General features: G+C 38.5%; 2 protein-coding genes and 1 pseudogene across 2 annotated transcripts; 1 reads left to right on the top strand and 2 right to left on the bottom strand.

The window, feature by feature from the left end:
• The first annotated feature begins 5,291 nt into the window (after positions 1-5,291).
• Positions 5,292-6,691, top strand: LOC148215290 (uncharacterized; annotated as a pseudogene).
• Positions 6,692-11,933: 5,242 nt separating this feature from the next.
• On the bottom strand, positions 11,934-13,568 carry LOC112542443 (vomeronasal type-2 receptor 26-like). The gene is made up of 2 exons (XM_025175328.2): positions 13,460-13,568; positions 11,934-12,835 (listed from the first exon to the last, which is right to left on the bottom strand). The coding sequence occupies exon 2, from the start codon at positions 12,831-12,833 to the stop codon at positions 11,934-11,936; it is 900 nt and encodes a 299-aa protein (XP_025031096.2). The 5' UTR covers positions 12,834-12,835; positions 13,460-13,568.
• Positions 13,569-25,942: 12,374 nt separating this feature from the next.
• On the bottom strand, positions 25,943-27,644 carry LOC148215289 (vomeronasal type-2 receptor 26-like). Its single transcript, XM_088144092.1, has 2 exons — positions 27,536-27,644; positions 25,943-26,844 (listed from the first exon to the last, which is right to left on the bottom strand). Exon 2 carries the CDS (start codon positions 26,840-26,842, stop codon positions 25,943-25,945), a length of 900 nt encoding a protein of 299 aa, XP_088000218.1. The 5' UTR covers positions 26,843-26,844; positions 27,536-27,644.
• Between the last annotated feature and the right edge of the window lie 216 nt (positions 27,645-27,860).

Below are 27,860 nucleotides of genomic sequence, written 5' to 3'. Positions count from 1 at the left end.
AAAAGGGATTCAGAGCATTTAACTAGCTTACTGGTCATATGATCTAAAAATAAACTAAGGAAACCTCCTTTGTAAGAAAAAGCAGGTCTTTCATTCTGAAAGACTAAAACAAACACAACATTTTTATTTCATGTTGTTTTACCTTTCAGAATGAATTTTAGAAGGTCAGGAAATACTCATAAAATTGTCAGCCTAATCTCTAATCAGTCCCACAATTGATTCATGGCAAAATGAGGTTGGATGTTTGACCTATCATTAACAAACAAGCCACAGAGGGGCAGTTGAAAAACAAATCAGCATAAATAATAAAAAGAAGCAACAGCTTTATACATCTTTATCCCAACATATTGGATTTTACAAGATAGTGTAGATAATATTACCCTTATTATCATAAGGGTAAGAAAAAAAAATCCACTGGAAAATAGAAAAACTATAATGAGAAGCTATGATAAGGTTGGAAATATATTGCCATTTTTTTCTTACAGAGGAACTCTCTCTCCACTTTGAGATAATCTACAGGAATTCAACCTTCTCTAGATAGTTCCAGTATTCCACAATACAGTTAATTCTATGGAAAGAAACTGGGAAGAGGAAGGAATTGGATTAGTGGACATTCGAGGTCCTTTCCAGCACTATGATTTCATGATTGCAAGAAGAGTAACATCTTTGCTAGTTTACTCAGAGAGTTACCTTCCATGTCTGTTGATGAACTTTCTGTCTCCATCCATTTGCAATTGGTCTTTGGTTTCCCATAGAAAAGTACATGGCATGCAAAGCATGTGCGATGGCATAGACAGCAGCGTAGACACTGTAACTGTGAGCTGTCATCCTCATTTCAAACACAGCCATAGGGAGAGTCTCTAGCTGCTCTTTTCCAGTGCAAATGTCCTCATTTCTATTGTCACTGGTAAAACTAGGGAAGAAGCAATTAAATACCTGTTGCCAGGTTTCTCTTAGGAAGCCATCTTCTTTCTCCAAAGCAGGGTTCCTCACTTGAAGAAATTGATGGAAGCCAGAAATATCATTGAAATTAATGGCCAAGGATAAAGATCCATGAAGGAAATTTAAATCCCAATTTCTTTGAAGGGGAATGGATATGAAATCAACTTCTGTTTTCATAATCCAGACTTTAGAATATACTGGCATTTCCTCAAATTCAGATATTTTGAGGAAATTCCTTAAAGATAACATACTTTGAAATTCACCATGAACGATCACAGTATTAGATGTACGGGTCAAGAGAAAACATAGTGTTTTGTGAATCCCTTCTGCTACTTCATCAATCTCATTGAGATATCCATCAGACAGTTTTCTTATGAAATCAAAACAGATACCGCTTTTGGAAAACATGGGAAGCACATGTTGTAGTAATATTTCTGTCAGCCTGCCAATATCAAGATATAACATCCCAATCCATGTCCACCCAAAATGCAATAGAAGATGGAGAATCCCCCTGTACTGATGAATTGCATTTGGGAACATCCAGTGGAAGACAGTATCTTGGGTCTTCATCTCTGGAGCAGAACTATATCCAAGCTAAAAACATTTGAAGGAAACCAAGAGGGAAAAAATGTCTCCTCCTCCCACCCTCCCATAAAAGCATTTCATTGTCAATTTATGCTTATATAGTATAGCATTATCCAATTCACAGTACTATTCGAGCTGATGTTCTCAGATAAAAAAATGTTACTAAACATTAAGAGTAGAAGATAGAAATATCCAGGCATTCTTTTTTTATATTATTTTCAAACTCTTACCATTTCACGAAATCCTCCTACCTGTGCAATTTTGTAGCTGGTCAAGATGTTTGCCATGTCCAGGAATTCATTAGAGCCTGGTCCCCCAATAACAGCTACCAAATTGTTCTGAAGGTCACATTTATAGTTAGGGATGAATCTTCTTGGTGTAGAGAGTAGTTCCATTGTGGCTGCATAGGTATGTCTTGAACAAAAGTAAGTGTTATAGATGTTGAAGCCTAGGGTGACATTGGTTAAGATCTGGGAGTTTTCATCTCTTTTACAGCGAACACCAGAGCTAAGACATGCTGGTAGGCCTGAGTCAGTACACTAGAGTGAAATTCAAAAATCAGAAGTACATACAGTTAAATTGCTTCAGAGGAAATATTTGCTGCATTTCAATACAATATATATATATATGCTAACTTCATACTGAACTAAGACACAGAGGGACATCTGGGAAGAGTGATTTTGTGCCTTGACCCAGCACTATGTATAGAGTATTGTGTGGATGTTAACAACTAATACATTTACCCACACAAGTTAAACAGGTATGCACATACTTTCTCCTTCTTTCTGCCTGACACTCTCTCTCTTTCTCACAGACAGAACAGGAGAGAGACAGAGACAGAAAGGTGCTGTTTCTATTTATATTTCACTGGGAAATGTTAAAAATTAGAAACCACATGATTCTCACAGGAATCAAAACTGTTTAGGTACTTTCAGGTAACAGAAAAAATATAATGATAGTGCAATAGGGGAACTTATCTGATCCTTAGCACATCTTCCTTCCTTCCTTCCTTCCTTCCTTCCTTCCTTCCTTCCTTCCTTCCTTCCTTCCTTCCTTCCTTCCTTCCTCCCTCCCTCCCTCCCTCCCTCCCTCCCTTCCTTCCTTCCTTCCTTCCTTCCTTCCTTCCTTCCTTCCTTCCTTCCTTCCATGTCCATATTTTTTTTAATTAAACAATTATTACAACTATTAGTACAGCAACAACTACTGTAATCCTTAATACTATTGGATGTAGATGAGGCACCTTTTTGCAATATAGATATAGATGATATAGATATGGATATATAGATGTAGAAACTAGATATTTTCCATACCCCATCAGCAATAACTAAAACCTAGTACTATTTTTGCCAATTCTTATCAGAATAGAATCATGCTATGGCTTGGAAAGTTTTAGTTCCTTACATGAACTAAAGGGAACATGTCATGAAAGGGATGTCTTGTGAATTTGGCCTCCTCATAAACAACAATGTACTGAGAAACTATGCCACCAATAATGAGTCCTCCTGGTTGATGATATTTATGAAGAATAATGCTTGGCTCACTGCTACTGCATTTTGTAAAATGAACTTTGCAGACATTCTTAGGGAGCAAACATATTATCAGTATCCAAAACACTACAATCACAAATGATTTTTTTCCTTTCCCAAAACAATTTTCCATCTGCCCCACAGATGACAGAATAGCCTCAAATTTTGGGGGTAAGTATCAGTTGCAAGCCAAGGCAGTAGAGGATAAACATTTGTCCACTGAGTTGACAGAGCACAATGTCCTTGTATCTCCAGCTTTGAGGATCACAGGGGATATTCAAATAAAACATCCTTTAATTTTTATAGAATCTTCTATACCCACAGAGCCTTCAGGGAGCTGGGGAAGGGCCTTGATTAAGATGATAATTAAGTCAAATAATCCTGTATGATAGTGTTTACTATACTCCTGCTATCTTTGTCTTATTCCCACTGAGCAAAAAGAATGCTGTAATGAGGTCCATGAGGCCAAATTCCATTAAGTTCAAATCTAACTCGATAAATGAAAATCAACATAAAGCCATATGCTGGTTTGCAAAGGGTATCTTGGTTGAAAGAGCATCACAATTTTCAAATAATATAAATTGATCCCATTTTTCCAGGTCAAGCATACTTTACAGTTTAACATTCCCTAACCATTCACTGGTTAAAATATTTATTTTTCTGATCTCATAATAAACAAAATAATAAACAATCGTAATATTACTAGCAGCCTTTTAGAGTTTAGAAAGGAAAGTCTGTTTTTGGTATAAGGGTGTGATAGCAGTTTCTTTCTTTTATTTGAACTTCTTTCTTTTTGCCTAAATCTAGAACATCTCTGATCCATAATTTCTGAGATCTTTCTCTTTGCACATGAAGTGCAATCAGCAGTTACAATGATGTCTACATATCTTTAAAAATGGCTTTTTATGGTCTCTCTTTTTTATTCTTAAAATTGCACTCTTCCTTTGACATGAAATATGCAATTAAACAACAAATGTTGAAGCTTTATAATGGATTTTAGTTATAACAGTAGAATCTTTTACATAGATGTAAACCAGCTTGTCTTTACTGGATGACTTCAAGTGGAGGCAGGAGAGCCAACTTTCTGGGATAATTAATTGGGATTCCTACACTGAGCAGGAGAGTGGACTCTGTGCCTGAAATAGCTCCATCAAACTTTAGGACTCAGAGATTGTCTCAAAGGTTTCCAGGAATTACATACAATCTGAAGAGGGTTGCTGAAGACTGGACACATTAGGATTGTATCTGAGCAGCTACAAAAAGGAGTGTAGAAAATATGGGGAAAACAATCATTTGTTTCTTTATTGCATGACCTTATTTCAGCATAACTGAGGAACCCAGAATCATCCACAATGGGAAGGTGGTAAGGCAAGTGATCTAGTTTATTTCCTGAAAGAACTTTACATCCTTTGTACAGATACTCTGCTTTTCTTTGTCATAATGAACTCTGGATCCTATACCTCATTTGGCTGCTTCATGTCATGGGTCCAGAAATCTGAGTCTGCAGAAAGTAATAATATTTCTCCCCCATACTCCTATTTCTCTTATCTCATTCCAATCGTCACTTTACTCCTGATCGCTGTACTCTTATACTCTTGAAAGGACTCATATACATGGAGTATGTCCACATGAAAGTACTCTTTAAATACGTTATTGGAGAATGTCTTCCTTACAGTATCTCATAGTAGTGGCAGATATTGACGTTATGGAATATTTTAGAAGGCAAAATAGTCAATAGAACAATGCCACTTGATTCATTTCATCAGATGCTTTTTTTTATTCAGATCAGGTTTCAGCAGAATGATATAGCATTTTGGGAAAAAGTCACAACCCAGTAGGCCCCCACTGGAGGCCAAGATGGCAAAAATCTCCATGGCCACCATATATTTTCCTTTGCTGCTCACATAGGCAGGAGCAAAACACAACCAGACACTGTAAAAGACCAGCATACTGATTTTGATGGATTTGGTTTCCTGGAAAGTGTCTGGTAATTTCCTAGCTAGGAAAGCTGCAACAAAACTAACAACAGCTAGGAAGCCCATGAGACTCAAGTTGCAATAAAACATTACAACAGATCCTTCATTACATTCTAAAATGATTTCACTGGTATATTCTTTCTCCTTCTATTCCTTCTTCTAACATAACCATACATTGATGGTTAGATAATAATATATATAATTTGGCAGGATACGAAGAGCAGGCCACACATGGGGAATGGGCCAGAGGTATATTGTTCCTATGGCGTGTTCCAGCTCCTCGAACTCATTCCCAGGCCATGGTTGGCAGACTTTCAAGGCCCTGGGCTGTCGGCTGCTGCTACTGAATGCCAGGTTGGTTTGTAATAAAGCCACCTTCATCCATGATTTGATCATGGAGGAGAAAGCTGACCTGGCATGTATTACAGAGACCTGGCTGGGAAACAAAGGGGGAGTTCCCCTTTCTGTGATGTACCCAGCTGGTTTCTGGGTGTGGCACCAGCCAAGATCCCAGGGTAGGGATGGTGGGATGGTGGTGGTCATCCAAGATACTTGGGAGGCATTCAGGGGTGCTGCTCCTAAGATTGCTGGGTGCGAGACCCTATTTGTTAAGCTGGGCTCTAAGGGTGATCAGTTGGGACTATTATTACTATACCAGCCTCCCTGCTGCGTAGCAACCTCCCTGCCTGAGTACCTTGACTCTGTAACCAGGTTGGTGGTAGAGTTCCCCAGGCTTATGGTCTTGGAGGATTTCAACCTGCCTTCCTTGGGGGCAGGGTCAGAGATAGCCAGGGAGTTTATGGCCATCATGACAGCCATGGGTGTATCCCAAGTAATCCAGGGTCCAACGCATAATAGTGGTCATTTGCCTGACCTGGTTTTACTGTTGGAGCAGTGGCAGAGTGTTCTGAATTTGGGGGAGGTATTGGTTTTTCCTTTGTCATAGTCAGCTCACTTCCTGGTGAGCCTCCAGTTCTCTGGCACCACCCTCCTCCACAGGGAGGCGGGGCCTATTAGATCAGCCCAGCCCAGGCAACTGATGGACCCAATTAGGTTTCAGAGGGAGCTTGGGGTTGTTCCAAAAGTCTGCTGTATGGTCCAACTGAAGCCCTGGTGGCCACATGGAATGAGAGAGCAGCCACAGCTTTGGATCGGATCACACCTGAGTGGCCTCTCTGTACCCATGGCTCCCATAGCTCTCTTTGGTATATGGAAGAGCTGAGGAAGCTTAAGAGGGCTACGAGATGCCTAGAGCACCACTGGTAGAAGATGGGGAGTGAAGACGATCGAACACAAGCTAGACCTGCAATTAGAGCCTACCTCGTGATAGTAAGGGCAGCGAAAGGTAATTATTTATCCGGCCTTATTGCATCTGCAGATAGCTACCCAGCAGCCCTGTTCTGGGTGACCCAGACCCTCCTTGGAGGGAGTAATTTGGGGGTCTACCTTCAGGGCCATTGCGAGGAATATGGTGAGCATCTGTCAGGTAAAGTCGCTCACATCTGCTCTGCATTGAATTCAAGCCTTGATGCAAGACCAGTGGGGGCTATGAGGACTGAGTCTTGCATGGTTTTCTGGGAGGAGTTCAAGCCCATTGAACCTGAGAAAGTGTACAGGTTTCTTGTAGCTGTTAGTTTGGCCACTTCTGTGTTAGATCCGTGACTGGTCAAGGCTGTCCAGGAGCGGACACGTAATTGGTTAATTACGGGTTGTGGTTAATTCCTCTTTGAGGGAGGGGGTGGTCCTGCCAGCTCTTAAGGAGGCAGTGGTACACCCCTTTCTCAAGGGGCCATCACTCAACCCAACTAATCTGGATAGTTTTTGTCCGGTCTCCAACCTCCGTTTTTTAGGGAAGGTTGTTGAGAAAGTGGTCACACGGCAGCTTCAAAGGGCTCTGGCTGAAGCAAATTAACTGGACCTCTTTCAGTCAGGGTTCAGGCCAGGATATGGGACTGAGGCAGCATTGATCATGCTCTTGGATGACCTCTGGTGGGAGTGGGATAGGGGCAGTGCTTCTATCCTTGCTCTTCTTGACCTCTTGGCAGTCTTCGATACCATCAATCGTGGTGTCCTTCTGGACCGGCTTGAGGAGTTGGGGTTGGGTGGCACTATGTTGTGCTGGTTCTCCATCCTCCAGGGTTGGTTCCAGTCGGTGTTGGTAGGAGGGGAGAGGTCCAGTCCACGGGTGCCACAGGGCTCAGTTCTCTTGCCCCTCTTATTTAACATCTACATAAGGTTGCTGGGCGAGGTGATCCGACAGTTCAGGGTGAAATATCATCAGTATGCTCATGACACCCAGCTTTATATCTCCTCCCCAGGATGTCTGAGTGATGTTGTGGATGTCCTATCTCACTGCCTGGAGGCTGTAGGGGCCTAGATGGGGCACAATGGGCTTCGGCTCAACCCAAGCAAGACCGAGTGGCTTTGGGTGTTTGGCCTCCCAGTACTAAGGTTCTTCCATCTTTGGTTCTCGATGAGGTGACTCTGCCCCAGACAGACCTGGTGTGCAATCTGGGGGTCCTCTTGGATTCACAGTTCCTGCTGGAAGAGCAGGTGGAGCCAAGGCTAAGAGGGCCTTTGCACACCTTTGGGTTGTGTGTCAGTTGTGCCCATTCCTATACCGGAAGGCTCTACTCACTGTCACTCAGGCCTTCATGACCTCCTGTTTGGACTTTTGCAACACGCTCTACATGCCCTTGAAGAGCATTCAGAAGCTTTAGCTGGTACAGAATGCAGCTGCCAGAGTTGTAAATAGTATTGGCTACTCAGCACATGTAACACCACCGCTTCAGGAGCTGGACTGGTTGGTAGTGTGTTTCCAGGTGCAATTCAAGGTGCTTGTTGTCACCTTTAAAGCCCTTCATGGCTTGGGGCTGGGTTACCTTAGGGACCATCTTTTCCCAGTTGTTTCTACCCATCCAATCCAGTCTGGCAACTTGGGCATGCTCCGAGTCCCATCAGCCAAGGAATGTAGGCTGGCAGGGACTGGGAGATGTGCCCTTTCTGCTGTGGCGCCTGCCCTCTGGAACATCCTCCATCCTGAGATTAGGATGGCCCCAACTCTTTTGTCTTTTCAGAAGGCCTTGAAGACCTGGCTTTATGGCCAAGCCTAGGGCCCCGAGTGTGTAAAGGGCCACATTTCATGGTTGTGCTGATTCAAACGGCTTTTTAAGATCTCTTGGCTGCATTTATATTTATATTTAATTTTTTTGTACTGTTTTAAATGTTGACTGTTTTTATTGTTGTTAGCTGCCTAGAGTCATTTGTCTGAGATGGGTGGCTATATAAATTGAACATACATAAATACACACACACATACATACATACATAATACTAACAAAGAACAGCAAAGCCTTTTTATATCTTTATCCTGATATAGGGAATTTCACAAGGTACTTTGGATAATCAGAGATATTCATGAGACCTGCTCATGGTTGACCAAAAAAAAAAAAAAAATCACTGGAGAAGGAGGACATTATAATAAGAAGCTATGATAAATTTAGAAGTGAATTACCAAAATGATGTCTTTCTAAAGAAAGAGCTGTCTAAGACAGCTTTCTCTAATCTGTAGCCTTCTGCTTACAAATTCCCAGACAGATTGATTATTCTTTATGGCAAAAAGTTGTAGAATGCCAATGGTTTTGGTGGTACCTTCCACAACTGTTAAGTTTCTATGTGCATCTGTTCATCTTTGATCTTTGGTTGAACACTGAGGATTGCATTGCATGCAAAGCATCGGGAATGGCACAGACAGCATTGTAGACACTAGCTGTGAGCAGTCATGGCCATTTCAAACACAGTCATGGGAAGAGCCTCTAGGTGCTCCTTCCCTGTGCAGATGTCCTCACCCTTATTCTCCTGGCAGAACTGGGGAAGAAGCAACTAAATGCCTGTGGCCAGATTTCCCTCAAGGAACCATCTTCTTTCTCCTAAGAAGGGTTCCTCTCTTCAAGAAATTATAGAATCCAGAAACATCATTTGAATTAATTGCCAAGGATATAGACCAAGGAAGAAAATTTCAGTCCCTAAATATTCCTAGCCCTGAAGATCACAGAGGATATTTAATTGACCCTTTAATCTACAGAACTTCAGTGGCCATAGAGTCTCCAGGGAACTGTGCAAGGAAAAAGGGGGGGAAAAAAAGCTAACATGATAATTACAAGTCAAACAATGGTGTATGTTTGCATTTATTATACCATAGGTGATATACTCTTTCCCTCAGTCCCAGTGGGCATAAAGAAACAGCAAAGACATAATGGCCCCTGTTCCTGAAGTTACCAACAGTGAGCTCAACTTTAGATTATTTTCAGGTTGGTAAATGAAAATTAACATAAACCTAGTGCTTGTTTCTGAAGGCTATAGTAATTAATTAATTAATTAATTGACTTTCTTCCAAGTCACACAAACTTAAACTTTGAAATTGCTATGTATGACTTCCAAGTAACCCCACAACATACATATTTTATCCTCTATTTGGGGACACATTTCTTTAACTTGCCTAACATACATGAATTGCATGATATTATTCTCTGGTTCCAGAAAGAAACAATCAAGCAAACAAAGAAGCCGCTTCAAATAAGCACGGGAATGTAGTATAATAAAACGATGCATGCACAACATGTCTTCAATAAAGTCAAACTTCTGCATGTCTGAGGCCACAAATGCTATATAAGAAAAAAGTGCAGCATTACTGGGTCAAGCTGAGTGCCATTTTGATTCTCAGAGCGAGCAATCAGATGCTTCTGTGTGGTTTTCAGTCAGGACATGGAGACGTTTTGGCCCTGCCCCTGATATTTGAAGGCATGCTGCCCCTAGACCAGTAGTGTCATGGAGCCTTCAAGAGCCCTTGCCCTTGAAGGTCTTTTCCTCTAAGAGTTTTTCTAACCCCATTGAAAACCATCCTACTTAGTGGCTACCATTAGACATTGATGTAATGACTGTGTAATATGAGAGTGCTTTCTTCAGCCTGTTTAAAACTGCCTTCTAATGAACTTCATTTACTATACTGTCTAATACACACTGCAGTGAAGCCTTGATTATTTTGCATTTGTGTCCTGAGTTTTGATTCCATGGTCCCATTTTTTCACTGTGCTCCTTGACTTTGAATACTAGAGTTTGAAGATCCTTTGCATTTTGGGCTGTCATAATAGTATCATCAGCATAGTGCAGATTATTCATGTTTTTTCCTTCAGTTTTAAAACCACACTCATCTTCTTCCAATCTAGCTTCCCTATATATATTCAGCATATAGGTTGAATAAATAAGGGGGCTCTGCTAGAGAGTATTCAAGTACATTAGAGGAGTATTCAATGTACAAGTGGTGGCTCTTTTCACTGATGATGGAGAAGCTTGCAAGCGGCTGTTCACATAATGCAAGCTGATCAGTCTGGGAAAAAGCTCTTCCAATAGGGGAGGTGAGAAAGGTGACCACCATTTGGCAGGTATTATTATCCTGCGATGTCTATGTTCCCAATGTAACAACTGAGAAATTATCAGGAAGCTCCTATACCTTTTGTTAAGAAGAGTTTCCAGCTTAAGAAACATGCTGTATCTCAGAGAAATACTCACACATAAATTCATATACACTCATACATAGGCACACACACACACACAAAATACACACAAACTCTCATCAATGTGAAAGGATTGGACTAATGTTTAAACATTAGGATATTTGGTAATTCCAGCATTCTACTTTATTGAGACTTATTTTATAGCCAAATATAACTATAGCCAAATACAACTGAAGGCCTTTTGGTTAGGGTAAAAATAGAGACATCTGTTCTTTCACTGATCGTTATGATACAGAACTTCTTCATTCTTCCTGTCTCTCTCTTCTTTCAACTGAAATAAAGCTATAGGACATACAAGAGAAATGTGACACTGGGATGTTTATCATGGCATGGAACTTCCTTAGAAAATATGAATACTACAAATGTACTAAATGTTCCAACTCCTGCTAGTGCTGGTTCTATTAAGCCACTTCAAATTTTAATCTAATAATTTTTGAGAGTCTTACTTTCAATGGTAATTGAAACTATGTGTTTCAAAATTGACCAAACCAATAGTGCAACATTTCTCAGCAGAAAATCTATTTCTGATGTGTGGAATATAGGGTTCTGTGAAATGCAGTCAGCAAATCTGAGTAAGAAGGAGATGCAGAAACTGGATCTGAAGTGAGTGACACAACAGCACACCAGGATGACAATTCCATCTAAAAGCTGGTCTATTGAGGTTATTGATGGTGGGCCAGCTACGGAAACCACACAAAGCCAGAAATGCTTCAAGGGAAGAGATTAATTCTCTATGTGAGAATCATACCTGAATATTAACAGAAAGACTTGTTGCAAGAAAAGCTGCAGGGTGAAAAAAAAAGGGGGGGGGATTTAAAGTCAAGCATGATGCAAACAGATGAATGCAGATGGCCTGTGATGGCATATAACTTTCTTAACAATTTTATTTGTATTTCTTGATCTTGGGTTTTTGCCTGTAGGTGCTGTGAATACATTTTGTTTTTAAAGTATGCTCAACTAAGTACAAACCCTAAAGAATGAACTGTATGATTTCAACCAGGGTTACTTCAATTGTGCTAATCATGTCATTAGAACAACCATAATAGTCACCAGCTTGTTTTGAAACACAATGTACTTATTGTACCTACTTTAACTCACAGAGTGAATATCTCACATTCATCATTTCCTCATCTACCACTGAACCAACTAAAAAATATATTTACACCACTTAATTTCTAATCCTTTCTATTAAGAAATAATTAAAATACTCATAATGTGCCTTTTAAAGTAAATCTCAGATTACTGTTGGACAAGATTATTTTCAAATTGCCTAAAGGTAGTTCCACTAGTGGAAGGGGAAAAAAAGAAGTAAAAATTGTTGACCATATTGGTTAATTTACTCTTTTTATTAAGTGCTCCCTTTTATTCAGATCAGGCCTCACAATGATAATGTAGCATTTGGGAAAAAAGACACAAGCCAGGAGCCCACCACTGGAGGCCAAGATGGAGAAGATCTCAACAGCCACTACATATTTCCCCTTGGTGCTCATGTAGGCAGGGATAAAGGACAACCACACACTGCAAAACATCAGCATGCTGAAGGTGATGGATTTGGCTTCCTGGAAAGTGTCTGGTAACTTCCTAGCTAGGAAAGCTGCAATAAAACTGACAACAGCCAGGAAGCCCATAAAAGACAAGACACTATAAAACATGACAACTGACCCTTCATTGCATTCCACAACGATTTCAGAGATAAAGGAGTGCATGTCAAAGTCTGGGAAAGGGGGTGAGATTCCAAGCCACACAGAACAAAGAAGAGTTTGCATAAAGGAACAGGAAAGAACTATGGAAAAGGCCAGTCTTTTCCCCACCCACGTTCTCATCCTTGATCCTGGCTTGGTGGCCATGAAAGCCAAGATCACCGTGATAGTTTTGGCCAAGATACAAGAAACAGCTAGTGAGAAGATGATGCCAAAAGCAGTCTGTCGAAGGAGACAAGTCATCTTCATGGGTCGACCAATGAAAAGCAGAGAACAAAGGAAGGAGAGGAGGAGGGAGATGAGGAGGGTGTAGGAGAGGTCGGGGTTGTTGGCCTTGACAATGGGAGTGTTGTGGTACTTCAGGAAGATTCCTAGTACAGAAACTGTGGTGAAAGAAAGGGTAATGGCTACTGTCATCAAGCTGCTTCCTAATGTGTCTTCATAAGAGAGGTATGTCATGTACTTGAGAAGGCAGAAATCTTGGTTATTGTTTGGATAGTGATCTTCTGGGCACTGGAAGCATTTGTCCATGTCTGGAAAAGCAAATATAAATAGTAGTCAAGAGATAGTTGAGAGGCCACCAATCTGAGAATTATAATATGAAAGGCATATATTGGAAAGGTATGTTAAAGCAAATGAGTCCTTGGGAGGCAGCAAGTGGGGGGAGGGGTGCAAAACGTAAATAATAATAATAGAAATAGTAATAATAATAGTAATAATAGTAATGCTAATGTCTCCTCATTTAGCTTTCTGCTTGGATGAAAAAAATGACCATGATGCACTATTTAATTTTGTTGAATTTATTTTTTTAAAAAAGAAAAAAATGTCAAATATATTTATGAACCATTCTACAGTGTAAGAAATAGATTAATAATGAGATTGTTTGAATTTAACTAAAGCTTGGAAGGATTTCAAATATGCCTTAATACATGACATGTTCAATATTCCCTTAATATTTCACCTTTTTCACAAACTTTCATCTGATAGTAAATCACAAAAGAGAGAGAAAGAATTTCAAAAAGAAAACATTTGGCTCAAAACTCCTCTGCTTCCTGTAGGAATCGGGTACTCAGTTGTGAAAAGTTATACATGTTTAGGAAATTAGTGCGATGTCTAAATGATGGAGGACCTCTGATATCTTTCATAATGTCTCTTACCTGTCTGATTTGTGATCTTTCCTTGCGGACATGGAAGGCAGTCATAGCAGCAAAATGGTTCTCCTTCTTTTGGGGTCTTTCGGTAACCTGAAGGGCAGATGTCATTACACAGGGAGAGAGGCGATACCTGCCCATGAAGGAAATAAAAATACGCTAATATATTTGGAAATCATAATCACAGATTGTCATTGCAACATGTTGAGATTGTGTTCTTGAAGAGTGTCTTCCCATCCTCCCTGCCTCAGCTGAAATAGCACACAGAATCATAAATAATTCCAGGCCCATGACTCATAAAAGTGACACAATCAGGCCAAGAGGAAGACTGACAACTTCTTACTCCACATGTCAGCTGGATGTTTTAGCTCTTGCAGGCAGTGCTCCTGTTAGATCACTTAATTTATGAACTTGATGACACATGTTTTTTTATTGCAGTGTTAACCTCTGGATCCTATGGCTGCCTCTGGTTCTGAAGAAAATCAAAGCTCAGTAATCCAAAGAGACACACTTGAAAGAAGACCTCTGACCAATACCAAGAAAATAATATGCTTAAATACATTAAAACAATTGGTATCAGATTCTTTCCCTCAAGAATATGCAAGTAAACTTAATCACCCTGAATTTTTTCTCTTAATACCTTTTATCCCAATTTGGTTGCTTTTCCTTACTGGTTTACTGACATTGGCATATTGTTGCTTGTCCTGGAAAGCAAACTTTTTTCAAGGAAGGACTGAAATTCTCCCCACAAGAAAATTCACCATTTAACAGAAATTTACCAGAAATATTCAGAAAATACTGAGAATATTTGGAAAAGAATCTCACAAATATGATTTACCATTATTCTTTTTGAGATCATTGTGTAGAACTTAATATAAGTTGCATAAACGTATTCAAGGGAAAAAACTAAAAAAACAACAAAACAGCAAAACACAATTGCATAACATGATCTGCTTTGCATGTTGGTGAATAAATTAAGAAATGGGTTTGGATGCAGAGTGAATCCAGAATGAGGAAACATATATTGTGACATCACAGCAGAAGCTCTTGGTTGATACTTGCACTGCAATGTTGCATACAAGTACATGAGGCTCCAGGATCATTTACAGTGATAGATGCCAGCTTCAAATGGCACACACATCCAGCAATCAAATCCTTCCCCTTTTTAATCTGTACTATATCCTCTGATCACTAAAAAAGAAAAAAGGAACAGGGCTTTGAAACGAGTGACCATAGCTGATGTTTGGGTCCTATTGCACAATTTGTCACCTAACCTACCCAATGTGTCACCATATATCACTAGGATATTGGTCTTATCCCTAGAAGGACTCAAATTCCCCAACACTCCCATGATGAAACCAAAACAAGGCAAAATAGAATATATATTTTACCAGAATAGTCACCTGACAATCTACTAAATAAATACATATTCTCGTGTGTCTGATTTGCTCAGCTCTTGGTCAGGTTTTTTAATATTTGAAGACAAAAATACTCAACAGAAATTAATGCAATTGTGTTAGGTTCATGTGAACATCCTTATAACATTGGGTAAAGTGATGAGCCAATGTTGACCTGAGATCGATTCTACCTGATTGAACCAGGTGGGCCAGATGATGGCATCCTCTGAAATGGTCAGCAGTTGATGTGAGAGTCCTTCTGGATCGATGGTTCCAACCTTAACTCTGAGGAAGGACTGGTTTGGGAACGTGACCCAGTTTATAATATCAAATCCTCCTACAAATTCACCATTTTCATCAAAGGAAATCTTGTCCCCAACACTGTTATTAAATGAAACACCTCTCAGAAAATGGCGAAGCTAAACAGCAAGGAGGAAAATGTTGGAAAAGAGATGATGGTTTATTTTTAATGCTTTGCAAAATATTTATGTTATCAATATGATGAAGGGCAGCAAGGAAGAAAACCGACACTCAGCACTATTATAGTACATTAGATGCAAGATGGCTTCTTATCATTCTAAAAAAAAAATGATTAATAAGGTTTTGCAGGCTGAATCTCTGAAGAGATTTCCTACAAACTATAGAACATTTATTTATTTTTATGGGAAAAAAATGATACTCTTCTACAAATCTAACATGACTTAATTAATATTTTGAAACCTCCAAACCAGTGTGTTTCTATATAAGGACCTTCAACAGTTACTAGATTCACGGTACTTTTTTTTTTTCCCCCATGGAAAGTTATCTTTAAAAATCTCAATTCTAACAGTTTAGCGTTAAAATGAGGCTGGTATCATTTTCATCACCTCTCTCATTTTTTCCAAAAGTATATGATAATAGTATGAAAATAAAATTAAAAATAACACTAAAAAGAGAAAGGATGAGCAAGTAACTTTATGCACCCATATCCCAATAATTAGATCAATACAGTATGTTACAATAGCTGTAAGGTATAAGTGACTAATTTATATGCAAAGTAGAAGAAAGTCATACAGGGCTCTCAATGAGATAACTGAAAATAGGAAAATTGCATAGTTCTAGAAGTGAAAATTCAAGATTAAATTTCAACCTAGTACTTATAGTACAAGATGATCCTATAAAATGTTTTGCTACAAAGCCACCTTGAAGTATAGAAAAGTAATTTTCTGTTTTGAAATGACCTGTGATCCCAATGTATCTGCCAGACTCAGGAAGTCATGGATCTAGTTGGTGGGATTTTATCAGGAGATTCCTTTTGAAAAACTAAGAATTTTGGATCAGAGGATGAAGATGGACATGAGACTAGATTCCTTCCTCTGCATAAATGCTTCTTGTTGCAAAACCAAAACCAAATAAAAGTCTGCAATGAATGTTATCCATTCTAACAAAGATGATGGAGAGAGTTCAGTGTGGAGAAAAGGTTATAGTGAGAACATGAAGGAAACTAATTCACATACAATTTGGAATAAAAGTCAATGGGAGTACAATTCTATTGGATGAGAACTGGAACCTAGGATGAATGTAGAAATCAAAACAGAATTGCTAAATAAAAATTTAACAGCATGGGGAAGCTCACCCCAAACTTTTGCTCTGCTGATATGTTTGGGCCATATATGTTCATATATGCACCCAACTTGAAGAAAACACTGGCTCTTCTTCATGGAAATATGAAGATCTCAAATCCCAAATATCTCACAGGGATCAGTAAAACAAAATAAGTTTATAATGTTATTGTCATATCAACAGATATGGTGAGATATCCTGCAGTACTCTGATGAGGAGATTTACCTTCCATGACTGCTGTTGAAGATGTTTCCATGTCACCCCTGATCTTTGCTGGTCTATGGATGAATACAGGGCACGCAAAGCATGTGCAACAACATAGACAGCATTGTAGACACTGTAACTATGCGCAGTCATCCTTGTTTCAAACACAGTTACAGGGAGAGTCTCCAGCTTCTCCTCTCCAGTGCAGACATCCCCTTCCTTTGGGTCAGCGGTAGAGTTTGGAAGCAGACAATTAAAGACCTGCTGCCAAATTTCTTTCAGGAAGCCATCTCTTTTATGCCATAAAGGATTCCTCATCTCAACAAATTTCTGGAATCCTGACACTTCTTGTGAGTGAATTGCCAGAGATATAACACCATGGAGGAAATGAATGCTCCAGCTTCTTTGAAGCAGAACTGATGAAAAGTCCACATCCGCTGTCATGATCCAGACTTTTGCTGTTTTTCCTGCCACATCATTATAGTCTGAAAGTTCAAGTAAAACCCATAAAAATGCTACACTCTGAAATTCTCCATGAAATATCACTGTCTTAGCTATGCTGTTCAAGGCAATGCTTATTTTGTCATGGGTTGCTTCCAAAATATCATTACCCTCAGCTAACTTCCCACCGGGTAACTTTTCAATGAAGTCAAAACAGATGCCATGCTGTGAAAAGAAAGGCAATACTTTCCGGAGCAATAATTCTGTTTGACTGCCAATGCCAATATAAAATATGCCCATCCATGTCCACCTGAAATATAGTAACATCTGGAGAATCCCATGATATTGATAATCAGCATTTGGGAACATCCAATGGAAGGGAACTGCTTGATTTGGTCTATTCACCTCTGGAGCAGAAGTATATGCAAGCTAATTGAATGCAATCGGAAAAGCAGAATGAACGCAAGAAAACAGAAGGGTTTGTTCCACAAGAAATGCATTTTTTTTCCCAGTAAAACACTAAGTATTTCTATTCCTATGATTGTGCTGCCGGAAATAGACTGGGATCATGGGGTCCTGATTTTATTATAATTTACACATCCAATGACCACTTCTTAATAGAGTTAGTTAGGGATTTGTTAGTGTGAAGAAAAGAGGAATGTGGCATTTATCCAATTTTCCTGGAGAAATAATAGAAGCCCACCAATACTCACCCCACAGATCTCAAAGACTTTCCTATCTAACAGGAAAGGGAATTGTGGAATATTTCCTCATTTTTTTTTTATTTTTTGCTTTTCATGGGTGGGGGGGACCTACCTGTGCAATCTTGTATTGACTCAGAATAGTTGCTATGTCAAGAAAATCATTTGAGTTAGGTCCTCCAATGACGGCTACCAGATTGTTCTTGAAATCACATTTATAGTTTGGGATGAATCTATCTGGTGTGGAGAGAATTTCCATTGTGGCTACATATGTAAATTTTGGATTAAAATAGTTGCTATAGATGTTGAATCCAAGGGTGACATTGGTTAAGATCTGGGGATTTCCATTAATCTCCTTTACAGCAAACACGAAAGCCAAGATGTGTTGATAGGTCTGAGTTAGGAATCTGCAATTCAATTAAAAAATAATAAATCCCTTCAGTACAATTGCTTGCTGAGAGACCCACTTGCAATATTAATAACTCTGAGCTTGGTTACTATCTGATTTCATATCAAATATACTGGAAATATCTCCAGATATGTACTACCATTAATTTGGAAGGTAACAGCTAAATATTTAAAATATAATTTCAAAATTAATTGTACTTGTACAAAATTTGTCGTATAGATTTTTTCAGCAGATCCATGGCAAAAGTAATGCTACCCATTTTTAAATGTGGATCATTCCCTAAGGAAAAAAAAAAAAGAGCTAATGTGAAGGCAGTTGTCCTTTCTATGTAAACTTCAGGAGCTCCAAGGGAGAGTTTGTAGAAATGAGAAACTCTTCTGGTCTTTCTAAAATAAAATACTTGGTGATTTTTCAAAGGTAGTAAGAAATGGCTACCTTTGTAGAGTTAAAAAATTGCCAAGTCAAAAATTACTCTTGGCAAGCTTTCTCCTGTAATTTGTGTATATATGTTTTGTTTTATCTGGTCATTGACTGGAATACATATTATCTGTCTCTCTATCACCTATCTCTTGGAAAGCAGAAAGTGAAGGAGATTGGATCTTTGATTCTACACTCGTTCACAGACAAAAGATTGACATATAACTTTTAAAATGTTGACTTCCACAAGAACTGCTTAGATAGATGATGGATGGATGGATGGATGGATGGATGGATGGATGGATGGATGGATAGATAGATAGATAGATAGATAGATAGATAGATAGATAGATAGATAGATAGATAGATAGATAGATAGATAGATAGATGGTTGATAGAGGCTTGTGTGTCTGTGTGTATGCTTTTAAATATTATTTCCAAAGTTAATCTTCCAGCTGCTGCTCCTTCTTCTCTAGATTGGTGAAATGAGGAAGAAAGAATCATGTGCAAGCAGATTTTCCCCACCCCACCTCCCTTTCCACACAAAACAATAAGCAAACTATCCTGTCATAACTTCTGAGGATTGCCAGGCTAGATATACAATAGAGCTCAAAAGCATCCAACTCCTTACATAAATTCAAGAAAAAAGTCTTCAAAAGGATGTCTTCTGAACGTGATCTTCTCTGAAGGTAAAAAGCTCAGAGAACTTATACCACCAAGAATGAGGTCCCCTGGTTCATGGTAGTTATGAAGAAATGGACTGGGGTCACTGCTAGTGCCTTTTGAAAAAGAAATTTTGCAAACACTCCTAGGAAGTATCCCTAAGACCAACATCCAAACTGTAACATATGAAAATTTTCCTGTAAAAAAACTATTCACGTCTCCCATGACTCTTGGAATATTCTCCAAATGAATAGCCAGGATTCAACTGGAAAGCCAAGGAAGTTGAGAACAAACTTCTACCTATTGAGTTCATTGGAAAGGGAATGTTTGAAGCATCCTGTAGTGTTAAACTGGCAGACTGGCAATGTCCTGTTGTCTTTTACAATTTCAAATTGAAAGAAGTCAATCAATATTATAAAGACAGGACAGATGATTACAGGATAGTTCTTCATTATTCAAAGCAATGAGGAAAAACAATATGTTTTTCCTGGTATTGCACAGAGAGTTTTCAGCTTATCCTCAGGGTGCAATTAGGCCAGGTTTGTAACACCCTAAACCAAAGAATGCCAGTGGGGAAAGTTATCAGAACAGATTAGTAACTTCTGAAGAATGTTTTTCATGAGATTTGCATTACATTCAAATCTGTACATGTTCATGAGATGCTAAAAATTGGAAGACCTAGAAGTTCAGGATGGCTCCTATAATAAGCACTCTCACTTGGATACATTTTATAGAGATTCCCAGAATATCTTGAAAGTTTTCTGAAGGTGCTATGTATGATGCAACCCATAATGAAAAATAAAGAAATTGAGATATTCCCTGGACTTTACATGGATTTCCATATCCCATGTATATAGGGCTACCAGAATTGGTCTGTAACAGCGTGATTACACACTAGATGGTAACAGTGCACAGAAGTCAAAGGGATCTGGCACCACTTGTCTTTGGCAGAAACAAAAAGAGAGACAGGAACCCCTAGAGAGGATTCATAGTCCTAATTACTGACCCATGAAGATTAAAATCTCAGTTAGGAACACATCTCTATTGATACTGATTGACTTCTCAAGATGAAATCTATATTCTTTCAGTTACAAAACCTCATTCTCTCAGCAGCTCACCTTTGCGTGCCATCTTAGTGATGTACTCCTGGATGCTCCAGGTTTCATCCATGACAGTGGCTTTGACACTCATAGGACCCCGCCGCTCGCTTTCTGGCTGTTGTGCAAAGGTGTTGGGCTTAGGGTGGAAACCTCTGTACATTGTGAGGAACTTCCAGGTCTTCACATTGGCAGCCTCCATGTCCTCCTTTGGCCAGCTCACTATACAAGCAGGTATCTGATTACACACACACACACACACACACACACACACACTTTCAGTTAGAAAAGTGAAATTGTAGAATATATACATATATACATATGCATGTATACACACACACACACACACACACAGACATACTGTATGTGTGTGTGTGTGTGTGTGTGTGTATATATATATATATATATATATATAGTCATCCATAAATTGAATGTGAAGGTGACATAACATGAACATTCCACCTTAACTTATGTTCCAGGTAACTTTGTCAAAGCATGAGGGACAATATAGCCAGAGAATGAACCTAACAAAGCAGACATTAATTCTTTACACAAGAACCATTCCTGTATATCCAGAGAATGATGTCCTGGAATCTGTCTGTCTGTCTGTCTGTCTGTCTCTGTCTGTCTGTCTGTCTATCTATCTATCTATCTATCTATCTATCTATCTATCTATCTATCTACTCTCTCTCCCTCTGTCTCTCTCTCAAAAACATGCTTTTTAGTTGATATTATCAAGATGTAAAGTTAATCTCTAAAATTATGAAATTGAACACGAAACTAGCTTATTATGTGTGAGAATGCAGATGCTAGGTTTATCTGATTCACAATGTTACATAAATAGGGCCAATCACTACAAAATCCACTACATAACTTTTGTATCTTCAGCTGATACACTGGACTTATTTCAAGACCCATGAACATGGATTGTCTGGACTTTAAAATACCTCTCAAAATTGATGCCTATATAGATTCACCTCACAATTCTAATCCCATGTTGGAGAAAGACAAAAAGGCAAGATTGCTTAAATTATTCTCTTTATTAGATGCTCAGTTCAGGCCTCATGATGATGATGTAGCATTTGGGGGAAAAGACACAAACCAGAATCCCAGCACTGGAGGCCAAGAGGGAGAAGATCTCCATAGCCACGGACAAAGGACAACCACACACTGCAAAACACCAGCATGCTGAATGTGATGGATTTGGCTTCCTGGAAAGTGTCTGGTAACTTCCTAACTAGGAAAGCTGGAATAATAATGACAAGACCCAGGGAGCTTTCAGTGAGGGTTATGGCAAACTAGACATCTCCAAAGGAGTGGGGATGGCATTATGGTGGAGATTGGTGGTTTAATCATCTGAAATCAGCTGGTGCAAGTCTTTCTGGGTAAAGGAGAGATTGTGAGATTGCCCATTTGCACTCCAGACAGTTGCTCCTCATGAGTAGACTGCAGGAACTGATGTTTTGTGGTCAACTCATGAATCAAGTGGGTGGGAGTCAAGGGATTTCAATCAAGCTCACAGCCATAATTTCAGTATATGATACAGACACAGAGTTCAGCCAAACCTCATTTCTTCACCATTTTTGGAAGTAATTAATATACAGCTAAGAGATTTTTTTTTCTAAGTGGCAGGATAAGATTCCATTTGGTGATTATAATTCTTTTCGGATTACAAAGGAATATGTTAGGATTTTCTCATGGGAAAGGATGCAGCTCGTTATCTCCACAGAAATGTTGTGTCTAGAGAGAGATCGTATGACTTGTGTGTTAGCATGTATACTGCTATTTACTGCCACCTATTGGTGTGTGTATGCTAGTTACCCAGTGGGGGGGTATGGATTGGCAATGGGAGGATCATATGCCAAGCCTCTCAGTAGAGTTTCAGTATAGTAGAACCACCATGTCGTTGTTTTTATGGGTTTTGTAGTTGTAACTAATAACCAAGTAGTGTACCTCTTCTCTGAGAGTTTTTGGCTAGAGACTTTATGTTTGTAGATAAGTCTTAGATGCTGAATTTATGAGAAGACGTGTTTTTTCTATATTTTGTATACAACTTGTATTTTATGAAGTTTTTGCATTTTAATCAATAAACAACCAGATAGTATATATTTTCTGGCTGAGTTTCTTTGGAGAATAAGATATGGACATTGCAGTTTGCAAACCTCTCATGCTGATGTGTATTTTTCCCTGGGCAAAGTTTTTCTGGGAGCATTGCTGTACTCTGCACAACAGAATAAATAAAGAAAAAAAAAAGCTTAATAAGGAGCCCATGTAAGAAAGTTTAAAAGGGATAAAGAAGACAATTATTTTAAGAGATTATTGTTTTGTGAAAGTGTTTTTGAATAAATTGGTATTTAATTAGACAAGCAAACCAGACCTTTGTTGGAAAGTTTTTTGTTCATTATTAAAGAGTACAGGCAATTGGCAGGTTTTACAAACAAATATAAAAAAAATATATGAGCAAGACTGTGAAGTTGGCTGGAGATATGGGGATGTGTATTGTGATGCTGACTGATGTTATGGAATGCCAATAGAGACAAAAGTATTATGGGCATAGGAAGACAAAACAGAAAAAAAGGGGAGGGGGAGGGGAGCTTGCCTTTTCTTTTTCCCTTGTTTGAGACCTTTTCCTTTTTGGATTACAACATTATAATGACAACCAGAAAAGTGGTGAGAATGGAGGGGAGGGGAGGAGAGAAGAGGATTGCTAGAGCAACCAGCAGAGAAAGGAATTACACCAGATTTGCTTCAGAAAATGTTAGTGGAATTGGGGAATAAATTTGCAGGATTGCTTGATGCTAAACTTACTAAATCACTTGATACCAAACTGACAGCTTTTGAAAAAAAAAAAGAATGAAAGTCTTTTAAAGATGAAAGAGGAGATGAAAGAAGAATGTAAGAAGATGGAAAGCTGTGTAAAATAAGTGTCTGGAGAGGTAAAACAAGTTAATGACAAAGTGGAAACTTTAGAGTGTAAGACAGAAGTTATAGATAGAGAGTTGGAAAGAGAACTAGATAATCTAGCTCTATTGGAATTGAGAGAGAAGGAATTTTGTTTGAGACTTAGAGCAATCCCAGAGGGTTCTAATGAAGATATTAGTGAAAAAATTATTAAAGCGCTGGCAAATTTTTTGAATTAGGAAGAGGAGGATACTGAGGCAGAAATTGATAAAGTATATAGAAGGGACCAATTTTGCAGCAGCATTTTAATACAAGATTGAAGAATGATAATAGAGATATAATTGTTCTTAAAGAAATTCCTGTTAGAATTTTGCAAAAGTGAAAAGATTATTTTTTATAATAGCTTTATTAGATTTTAAACAAGAAAAATCAAAACTAACATAAACTAATATTTAAGATAAAGAGAAGAAAAACTGCAGATTAAAAGAAAGAAAAAAGCCAAAAATGCAGGAAAAAAGAGAGAAAAAAGAAATACAAAGGAATGAAGACTTATCAGTAAAGTTTGCAACCATCTCTCTGTGTGCTTGTGTGTGCTTGGCCTGGGAGAGGACATAAATCCCATCACTGGGAAGAGGAAATGGCTAATTCAGAGGGGAATGGAAGTAGACTACGCAAACATTTCCAGTGTAAACAATGAATGGGAACAACAACAACAACAAAACACAGGGTGCTTGTTTCTGAAGGCTATGTTATTTAATTGCTCCACTTTCTTCCAAGTCATGCAACCTGAAAATTTGAAATTGCTATACATGACTTCCAAGTGGCCCCACAACACACACATCTTATCCTCTATTTGGGAAGGCATTTCTTTACCTAATATACATGAGTGGCATAATATTATTCTCTTGTTCCAGAAACAAACAAACAAAGAAGAAGCTTCAAATAAGCATGGGAATGTAGTATAATGAAATGATGCATGCACAACTTGACTTCAATAAAGTCAAACTTCTACATATTGGGGACCAGCTATTATACCTGTTCTTATTAATTTGGTCTCTGTTATATTTAATTTGAGTCCCATTTTTCACCGTGCTCCTTGCCTTTGAATACGAGAGTTTGAAGACCTTTTGCATTTTTGGCTGTCAGAATAGTGTCATTAGCATAGTGCACATTATTCATGTTTTTTCCTCCAATTTTAAAACCACGCTCATCTTCTTCCTATATAGGTTGAATAAATAAGGGGGCTATGGTGGAGAGTATTCAAGTACATTAGAGGATTCAATGTACATTAATGTGCATTGTACATCAGGGTGGACACTCTCTGAGTTTCTAACAGCCTTCTTGTGATTTCTTGAGGTGGTGGCTCTTTTTGCTGATGACAGAGAAGATTGCAAGCGGCTGTTCACAAAATGAAATTTGATCAGTCTGGGAACAAGCTCTTCCAATAGGGAAGGTGAGAAAGTTGGCCACCATTTGGCAGGTTTTATTATTCTGGGATGTCTATGTTCCCAAAACAACAATGGAGAAATTATAAGGAAGCTCCTATACCTTTTGTAAAGAAAGGTTTCCAGATTAGCAATGAATATAACTTCCACTACTGAAACTCATTAAGCTACATCCTGCATTTCACAGAAATACAAACACATAAATGTATCTAAATTCATACACAGACACAGACACAGACACACACACACACACATGCACACTGTCATCATTATGAAAGGAATGGAGTAATTTTGAAAGATTGGAATATTGGGATATTTGGTAATTCTAGCATTCAACTTAATTGAGACTTATTTTATAGTCAAATACAACTGAAGGCCTTTTGGTTAGGGTAAAAATTAAAATATCCTTTCTTTCACTGATCATTATGAAACAGCATCTCTTCATTCTTCCTCCCTTTTCCCTCTTACAGCTGAAATAAAAGCTGAAGGATATACAAGAGAAATGTGACACCGGGAGGTTTATCATGCATGGAACGTTCTTAGAAAATTTCAGTACTATAAATGTACTAAATGTTCTAACTCCTGCTAGTGCTGGTTCTATTAAGCCATTTAATTTTTTAACCTAATGATTTTTGGGAGTCTTATTTTCAATAGTAATTGAACAGTGATTGTTGCAAGGAAAGCTATAGGAGGGGGGGGGAAAGCATTTATAGTCAAGCATGATGCAAACAGGGGCAAACAGATGGCCTGTCATAGCATATGACTTCTTAAAATTCTTACTTGTATTTCTGGATCTTAGGCCTTTGAGAATAAAGTTTGTTTTTAAAGTATGCTCAACTAAGTACAGATCCTAAAGAATGAACTATATGATTTCAATCAGGGTTACTTCAAATTGGGCTAATCTTCTCTTTAGAACAACCATAATAGTCACAGCTTGCTTTGGAACACAATTTACTTACTGTAGCTGCTTTGACTCACAGAGTATATATATCTCATGTTCATTATTTCCTCATGAAATATGGCACTGAGTACAACTACATTTATAACACTTTATTTCTAATCCCTTTTATTAAGAAAGAATTATAAATGCCCATATTTCCTTTAAAGTAAGTCTCAAATTACCGTTGGATAAGATTCATTATAAACTGTCTAAAGGTAGTTCCACTAGTGGAGGGGGAAAAAAGATGAACTAACTGTTGTTGACCATACTGGTTAATTTACTCTTTTCATTAAGTGCTCCCTTTTGTTCAGATCAGGCCTCACCATGATGATGTAGCACTTGGGGAAAAAGACACAAACCAGGAGCCCAGCACTGGAGGCTAAGATGGAGAAGATCTCCACAGCCACTACATACTTCCCCTTGGTGCTCATATAAGCAGGGATAAAGGACAACCACACACTGCAAAACATCAGCATGCTGAAGGTTATGGATTTGGCTTCCTGGAAAGTGTCTGGTAACTTCCTAGCTAGGAAAGCTGCAATAAAACTGACAATAGCCAGGAAGCCCATAAAAGACAGGACACTATAAAACATGACAACTGACCCTTCATTGCATTCCACAATGATTTCAAAGATGAAGGAGTGCATGTCAAAGTCTGGGAAAGGGGGTGAGATTCCAAGCCACACAGAACAAAGAAGAGTTTGAATAAGGGAGCAGGAAAGAACTATGGAAAAGGCCAATCTTTTCCCCACCCATGTCCTCATCCTTGATCCTGGCTTGGTGGCCATGAAAGCCAAGACCACAGTGATAGTTTTGGCCAACATACAGGAAACAGCCACTGAGAAGATGATGCCAAAAGCAGTCTGTCGAAGGAGACAAGTCATCTTCATGGGTCGACCAATGAAAAGCAGAGAACAAAGGAAGGAGAAGAGGAGGGAGATGAGGAGGGTGTAGGAGAGGCTGCGGTTGTTGGCCTTGACAATGGGAGTGTTGTGGTACTTTAGGAAGATGCCTAGTACAGAAACTGTGGTGAAAGAAAGGATAACAGCCACTGTCATCAAGCTGCTTCCTAATGTGTCTTCATAAGAGAGGTAAGAGATGTACTTGAGAAGGCAGAAATCCTGGTTATTGTTTGGATAGTGATCTTCTGGGCACTGGAAGCATTTGTCCATGTCTGGAAAAGCAAATAGAAATAGAAAGTCAAGAGATAGTTGAGAGGCCCCAAGTCTGAGAATGATAATATAAAAGACGTATATTAGAAATGTATGTTAAAGGAAACAAGTCCTTGGGAGACTGCAATTGGGGCGGGGAGGTACAGTGTAATTAATAATAATAATAATAATAATAATAATATATTATTATTATTATTATTATTATTATTATTATTAATAGTAGTAGTAGTAGTAGTAGTAGTAGTAGTAGTAGTAATACTAAAGTTTCCTCATTTATTTTCTTGCTTGGATAAAAACAATGACCATGGCCCATTTTATTTAATTTTGTTAAATTCACTTTTTTAAAAAAGAAAAGTATCTCAAAGGTATTTATGAACAATTCTACAGTGACTAAGGAGTAGATTCATAATGAGATTGTTTGAATTCAACCAAAGCTTGGAAGGACTTCAAATATGCCTTAATATATGACGTGTTCAATATTCCCTTAATATTTCAATCTTTTCACAAACTGTCACCTGATAGTAAATCACAAGAGAGAAAGAAAGAATTTTAAAACAAAAACTTTGGCTCATACAATCCCCTCTTTCCAGTAGAAATGGGGTACTCAGTTGTGAAAAGCTATACATGTTTAGGAAATTGAGTATAATGTCTAAATGTTGGAGGACATCCAGTATTTTTCATAACATTTCCTACCTGTCTGATTTGTAATCTTTCCTTGCGGACATGGAAGGCAGTCATAGCAGCAAAATGGCTCTCCTTCTTTTGGGGTCTTTCGGTAACCTGAAGGGCAAATATCATTACACAAAGAGAGAGGTGATACCTGCCCATGAAGAAAATAAAAATATGGTAATATATTTGGAAATCATATTTGCAGATTGTCATTGCAAGATGATGAAACCATGGTGCTGAAGAGCATCTTCCCATCCTCCTGCTTCAGCTGAAATGGTACACAGAGACATAATTCCAGGCCCATAAGTCATAAAGGTGATGCAATCAGGCCAGGAGAAAGATGATATCC

This window comes from Python bivittatus, unplaced genomic scaffold (genome assembly GCF_059951505.1).
Source record: "Python bivittatus isolate LINGU-HERP-01145 unplaced genomic scaffold, Pbiv_v1 ctg000430_np1212, whole genome shotgun sequence".
Classification (NCBI taxonomy): domain Eukaryota; kingdom Metazoa; phylum Chordata; class Lepidosauria; order Squamata; family Pythonidae; genus Python; species Python bivittatus.
Note: the sequence above shows the minus strand (reverse complement) of the source record. Positions and strands in the feature narration are given on the sequence as shown.